The sequence below is a fragment of the Dryas octopetala genome, chromosome 9 (assembly GCF_963921425.1).
Source record: "Dryas octopetala chromosome 9, drDryOcto1.1, whole genome shotgun sequence".
In the NCBI taxonomy this organism is placed as follows: Eukaryota; Viridiplantae; Streptophyta; class Magnoliopsida; order Rosales; family Rosaceae; genus Dryas; species Dryas octopetala.
The window spans coordinates 17,066,329-17,073,854 of NC_141374.1; the positions used below are offsets into that span (position 1 = coordinate 17,066,329).

At 34.7% G+C, this 7,526-nt stretch overlaps 1 protein-coding gene across 1 annotated transcript; it reads left to right on the plus strand.

Moving 5' to 3' along the window:
* The first annotated feature begins 96 nt into the window (after nt 1-96).
* Nucleotides 97-2,318, plus strand: LOC147275008 (uncharacterized). The gene is made up of 2 exons (XM_086228532.1): nt 97-198; nt 603-2,318. Exons 1-2 carry the CDS (start codon nt 97-99, stop codon nt 2,316-2,318), a joined length of 1,818 nt encoding a protein of 605 aa, XP_086084658.1.
* The last annotated feature ends 5,208 nt before the right edge of the window (nt 2,319-7,526 follow it).

The following is a 7,526-nucleotide window of genomic DNA, read 5'->3' on the forward strand; positions in this document are numbered from 1 at the left end:
AATTACAATTATGATTCATAGAAACTACTAGTTGCTTTTGTACTAACACAGTTGTAATTGTGTCACTTTTTTAGGGTATTTAATTGATTGGAAAATATGGGAGAGATTGATACCAAACCAATTGAATCAGTCCAGGCTGCTTTGTCCTTGTTTGAAGAAAAAACTGAACAGCAAAAAACCCGGCCTACTGGCACTGATGTAAGATCTAACTCTGTTTGTCTGTGTACTAGTAACTAGTAAAGTTGTAGTTGTTTTGGGATGGATATTATTCTATTACTGTTTAAGTTTGAATTGTGATCTATAATATGGTTTTCTAGTTCATACCTTCATATTCTATTTATGCATGCAATCATGCTGTGGATTTAAATATGTGACATATGATCATCATTTGGTAATTTCTAGGGTTTCTAATTTGAATTTCAATCCGGTATGCTAGTATCAGTCTATTTAGTTGATAGATAGATATATATAGTGTGTGGATGTCAAAAGTTTGTTAGTAGTATTTGTGAAAATTATATATTTGAAGATGCTATATGCAAGCATGAGTAAATGACCTTTATAATGTTAGATTTTGTTCCTTCCCCACATTGTACTTTTTGCAGAGGGAGTGTGAGAAAGAGAGAGAGCTTGAAGGAGTACTAAAGGATTTGGCCAATTACAAGGTACAACTGGAAGCAAAGGATGCTGCCTACATGCAAGCACTTGTTAACCTGGAACACCACCAGTCCACAGCAGATGAACTTTCCACCTTGCTCAGAAACATTGAGATTGAGAGAGACAAATACTTAGAGGAATGCAAAGGGGCTAGGACTCAGGCATGCCAACTTGAGTCCAAGGTGAGGGAGATGGCTGATCAGCTATCACAAACTGTGAAGGAGAGAGAGCAGCTTTTGCATGTTTTTAGCGAGTTGAAAGCCACGCGAGCAGAGCTGCTTAGCATGGAAACACAACTCGCTGATGCCAGAGATTCGGAGCTCAAGGCTCTAACACAAGCGGAATTGATGGAAAATGAGCTTCGCATGGAGGAAGAGAGGACAGGAGAGCTTCTGAAACGTGTCTCGGAGCTCAATGATGCCACACATGTGTTGAAGATTGCTGCTGTTGAAGCTGAGAAAGAGAAGTTGGCAATGTTATCTGAGAAAGATGCTGAGATTGAGTTAGCAACACAAGCTTCTGTTCAAGCACAGCAGCAGCTAGAAGATATGAGGAAACAAACAGAAATGATGCAGGATTTGGAGAATAAGCTCTTTTCAAAGTCTTCATGTTTTGAAATTCTTCAATTTGAGTTTGAAGAGGTAAAGGAAGAACTTGGGTTGTCTGAGAAGGCTGCTTCTGATGCTATAGATGATTTGAAGCAGCTACAAGGAGAGTTAGAAGTGAAGGAAAGAAAAAACCTGAATCAGGAAGGTCTCATTGAGGCACTAGAAATGGAACTGAATCAATTAAAAATAGAGCTGGTGAATGCAAATGAAGAGGCCAACCACTTGAAGGCCCAAACTGAGATTGAAGAGGTCAGGGAAAGGGAAAACAAAGCACAGGTTGAGATAGCACTGCTGGAAGCTGAGCTTCATAGAGGGAGGTCAAAAATTGCAGCAGCAGAGGCAGCTGAAGCAAGAACTGATAGTGTTAAATCTGGGCTGTACCTTGCAATTCAGCAACTAGCAATTGAAGCACAGAGTGCTAAGAAGGAGAATAGAATGTTGAAGGAAGGAGCAGATAGTGAAGAAAAAGAAACTGATGAACACTCTCTCCTTGTCAATCCTCATTCGGACAAAGATGCTCAGGATGTTGAAGTTTCTGAAATTGATGAACTGAAGGCAGAAGCTGAAGAGACAAAAGATGAGAATGATGCCCAAGTAACTATTTCATTGAAGGAATATGAGTCCTGGATTATGAAGGCTGAGAAGGCTGGTCAAATTCCCTTGTCATTGGAGGAAGGTTTTAGTCAGTTAAGCACCATGGACAATAAGTCTGAATTGGAAACTTTGAAGAAGGAGTTGGGAGTTGCACTGGAAAAGATTGCACAATTTAGGAACCGGGCAGAACAGGCAGTTACTAGGGCTGATCTAGCTGAGCAAGCTAAAGCAGGACTGGAGGAAAAGATAAAGCATTGGCGAGAGCACAAGCAAAAGAGAAAAGCTGCTCTTGCTGCACTTAGGGAGGTAACTAAGCCTCCTGCATATGAATATGATGCTCCTACAGAATTTAACCCTCCTGCATATGAATATGATGCCCCTACAGAACTTAACCCTCCCATACATGACGAAACACGAAAAAAATATCAGCCATTAGGCAAGGTACTTAACATGAAATTCTAGTTGCTCTTTGTTTAGGTGAATGGCAAATTCTAGCAGCATTATTGGTTATTGTATCAGGAGCTTGGATCAATAACAACGATCTCTTATTTTTTTGTGTTTTTTCCTTGTAAAATCATTCCTTATGCTTTCATTTCATATGTCTTGTACACACATCTTCCTTTCTTATTTATAATTGATCATTTTCCTGAGGAGCATTCAGTTCCAAATTGACATATTTGAACAGTACTCTTGCCATATCTTTGAACCTCTGAAAATATCAATTGTGGGATATGTGTCCTACTCGGCTACTCCTGGAGAAGAGTATTTACATTACCATCCCTTCTACAAAACTCTCAAGATTGTTGGTCGTAATATATCATTCACTTGACTACTTGAGCATGAAGTGGACATACAGTCTCAAAGATTTGAGCTTCTTCACCCAACAAACAGTGTATGATACAAACATAACAAACTGATAGCTTAATTTACTGCCGAAATTAATGAAAATTAATAGATTGTAATTTTGAATGCTCTCCAAAACAGAAGAATAGCCTAGTATCCGGACAGTCTCCACATTACTGACCTCAGGCAACTGCCTGACCATACCAACAGGTTTGCCACCTTAAAGTCTGAGTTACATGCCACCTTAGAGGCTGTAATCCTTGAATTCAAGGTACTTCACAGCTGAAAAGTTTATTATAACATCAGTTTGCACATTGTGGCATTGAGCAGACCCAGTACAGCATTTTGAAGCTTGGAATCGAAAATGAAGCTTGGAAATGAAAGGGGGAGAGGGTTTAGCTCAGAATCGGAAGTGAACAGAGGGTTTAGATATGAGGTTAATAGCTGGGGTGGGCTAAAGTTTGGGCTAGGGGTAAGCCCAGTTGGGAAAGCCCACATTCAATGGATCCAAAAAATGTTTAGACCTTCATGCAACCAGGTGGGAAAGCCCAAGTAGCATTTCACTTTGAAAAAGAAAAAAAGAGTCAAGGAGTTCTAAATATAATAACTATTTTGATAAAAAAAAATATATAAAATATAATTATACTACTGAATATACATTTAATTTTTAATTGAATTAATATATTTACTTGAATAATTGAGCTCTGCAAGTACAATTGAAGATGATAATATGATATGTTAATGTAGCTAGCCCTTGTCAATCCCCATTAAAGCCAAAACAGTTTTAGCCTTAGGATTAGCAATTAGCATGCACATATATAAGTGTGAACTGTGAATTTACTTTCTTTCTTCACATACTATTAAGGTCAACGGTCACCGCACGTGTGAGCAATGGAATGGGTCCATGGCCCATGGACCACTCTTTTTTGGCCAAAAAAAAAAGAGTGGCTATGAATAAAGTACTATATAATTTACAAGATTGCAATTAAGTGCATTTTTCAGACCAGAAGGGTGTAAATTAACTTTCTAGCACACGGGTGATGTGGGGATTGTTGTACATGCTTGACCAGAGATTAGTATTAATTAAGAATCCTATTAACTTATTAATGTACTAATTGAGTTGTATATTGACTAGAAAAATCATCGCATTCGCATAATTTAGTATGGCAACAAGGTTTTTGTATAGAAAGTATGATCTTTTGATCATCTTTTTTGTGTTAGTATTGTGTTTATATCCAACATGACATCAAGTTTAAAAATTAAAGTTAAGTATAATTAATATTTGGTGTTTAAAATTTGTATTGAAAAGATGATTAAAAATACAAATCTAAAATGATATAGCTTTAGATATAAAAACAAGATTATCCGACAAAAATCAACAAAATATCCGAACTCTTTATATACAACTATTCATAGACATGAAGTAGTTGAAGTCCAATTTCAAAGGGGAGAAATATATGTGTGTACGTGTGTGCGTGGTATTCTTATCTTAGACACATGATTCATGGATTTTAAACATGGTTTATAACACAAACCTATTCTTATCTTGGCTTTGACTACTTAACTTTGTTCTTCAATAGTTTCAACATTATGATTCAAAAGATTATATGCTTTGTCTGGATTTTAGCTAAAGACCTCATAATGATATTGATATGTCTTCTAGAGATCTCTTTCATCTTTTTCTTCGCTGTTTCTTCTTTAATTTATTTTAAATAAAAAAACAAAAGTATTACTAAATAGGCTCTTAATTATCCTTTACGGCTTTACTTGAGAAAATATCAACCGCAAGATAATTCTTAATTAAAAGAAAAACATGGGCTCATCCTAGTAATTACTTTGAAATCGATCAATTTCTATAATTAATTAATAAATAACAAGTTGTGTGCAATGTTGTCGTGTTGTATTATTATCTTGGCTGGTCTTTCTTTTGATTTATTTGATTTGTCATTTAAGTCAAATTGATAGCCGTTTCAAATCTATTACTGAATATACATTTTGTAAATGAAATTATGGACTTGAATAATTGAGCAACTCAGAAAAAGATGATCCAAGTGTGACATTATCATATTTTCCTAAGATTCTTTATTAGGGTATTACTAATTTACTATTAGATAAATGCACTTGACCATATCACCGAGGCTGTTATTCTTTGCAATTTGGAAGCGAATTCATGAGCAATGGGCCGGCCAATATGCTTCAATATTCGAAACCAATCGAATATTGTATTTTTTAGAACTTTTGGCTGAGAGCCATATATATGTTATTAAACTGAGATATTTGGATCATTCATCACAATAATTCATATAAAAGAACCCACTATTTATATGTCCACATTCGAATACCTCATCATTAGTAGAAGATTCCTTTCTTGTCTGACATGATTTAGTAGAGGATAAGTGCTTCATAAGTTTTTCATTGTGTTGTTGTCACACGCTTAATTTCGAAGATTAGTTTATCTAGGAAAATTAGAAAAAGAACTTTTCATAGTGCAACTAAATTAATGGAGATGGAGATGTTCATTTCCTTATTATTCTATTTTTGTTTATTAAACTTAGTATATATGTGCACGCTTGACTCCATTTTAATTACTTGGAAGTTCCTTCTAGTACTCCTCCTTTAGCCTCGAGGTTATAAAAACCAGATCGTACTGGTGAGTTGATTAAAAAATTGTGAATTAAATCCTAAACTATTGATAATAATTTTAACACATTAAGATAGCACAACTTAAATTTAATACAAAATTAACGTGTTAAGATTAAAAAGATGTAATTTAATTTGGAAGTATATAGAGTTAATTTCATAAATACCTCATAAAGTTTTTCGTGTTTTCACATACACGTTCTGAGATTTCAAAAATTACAACGATACCCTTTGAGGTTTTAAATCGTCATTTTCACATATATAACCCCTTCTGTTAAAATGAAAAGTTATGTGAAAATTATTTAAAACCTCAGGGGTCAAAACCTAAGGGGGTGTATGTGAAAACACAAAAAATCTTAGGGAGTGTTTGTGTAATAAACCCTAGTATGTATCACAAATTCAAATTGACATGCAAGTTTTCAGATTATTTAGTGACTTTTTCTTAGTAATTTACTCTAATACCCTAACCCTCTTAATTTCGAAGGTTCTTTCACTTTATTTTTTATTTGTGTCTAAACATTCTACATTATATAAACAATAATGCTCTATAGGCCAATGAAAAACTTCTTAGTTGGATGAATTGTTTTGTCAAATTGTATAGTCGGACAATGATGACAACACCCCCAACAAGAAGCACATTAAAGCTATAGCTCTCTCTCTCGCAACCCAACAAATGAAGATCAGAGATTGCATATACAATAGTTGACAAACAGAGTCCTCCTTCTCCATGTTGACTTTGATTTTGTTGAATAGAAAAGAAAATGATAAGCAAATAGTGACAACCCACGTCCCACAAAGAGTTACGTTTGCATTGCCGTGAAGCCAAATCCAAGATCACGACCTGTCTGGCCGACCCATTTAACCCATATATATATATATGACGCACATGTGTGGTCACACTGCCCTTAATTGAAAACTCATATATAATATAACCCTCTCTAGCTTGGACAGAGACCAGTTCATAGATTCCCATATAGCTTGGCTTGCACATTAATCAAACGATTCAAACCCATCAAAGAGAAAAAAAAAAAAAAAAAACATGTTCCTTGACTGGTTACTTTTAAATGGATTCACATGATAATAAGTATGCAATTAATTGCAATAGAACCCTTTATGTAATTTTCTTGGTTAGTTCTGTGTCTGGTCTGTCTGGGACTTTTTTGCTTGTTTTGTTTATACTACGTATTATTCTTATCTTATATATAAGATATTCATATAAGGACTTTTTAGTGTTAATCATATGGATGACTTAGATACGACAGTTCCCTCAAGGAACATCTGTTTGGTAACCAAGAATTTTTCTGCAGAAATAAGAACAAAAGGTGTGTGAACTATAGCAGAGAAAGAAAAGAGCTTTGTATTATTGACATTAATTAATTAGATCTCAACTCATAATTGGGATAAACAATCACATATTTCCCAAACCAAACCAATTGTTTCAAGTCTAATCTGCAGCATGGCATATGACCTTGCCGGCCAACAAGTACACCATTCCAAGAGGGTATTCAGGACAAAGGTTATTAGTAGGAGGTGAAAATCAATGTAAAAATGAATAAGTTTTCCTTATAATATTATTAAGATATATAATAAGTTCCAACTCACCTGCTGAATAGGACTATATGCTTTTAATCTCTTACTTGGCATACCAAAACAGCCTTTATTGACTACAACAGCCAAAACCAACTTTATCAGTGTCTTGGACTTAAATTATCCAAATTAATGTTTCCCAAATCCTGGTTCTCATGAAGAAAGAGGTGACATGCTGATTGTGGAGTTAAGCCCAATAAGCAGATGTGTGCTCCATCTCAGATTCTCAGATGGTGAGACCCCATTAATTTCTTAGAAAGTTGGTGGGAAGTACCTGAAAGACTTTGTTTTGGTACATTCATTACTATTCTGTTATTGTCTTATACACAAAAGCTTATTCACAACTTCTACCTTCTCTCTAGACACATATTATTTTATTATGTTAGCATCTATATGTACTTTGTTAGGTGAGCCACCACCATGACATATATAACCATATTAGTATATATGTTAATCAAGTTTACCCTGAATTCTAACCCTTGTCTTCTTAAACTAACAATTCCACAGATTTGTTATAAGAATCATGATGCAAACTATTACTATTAGCTGTACGTAAGAAAAAAAAAAATATTGCTCTTAATCAGAATAATCAAAGTTTAA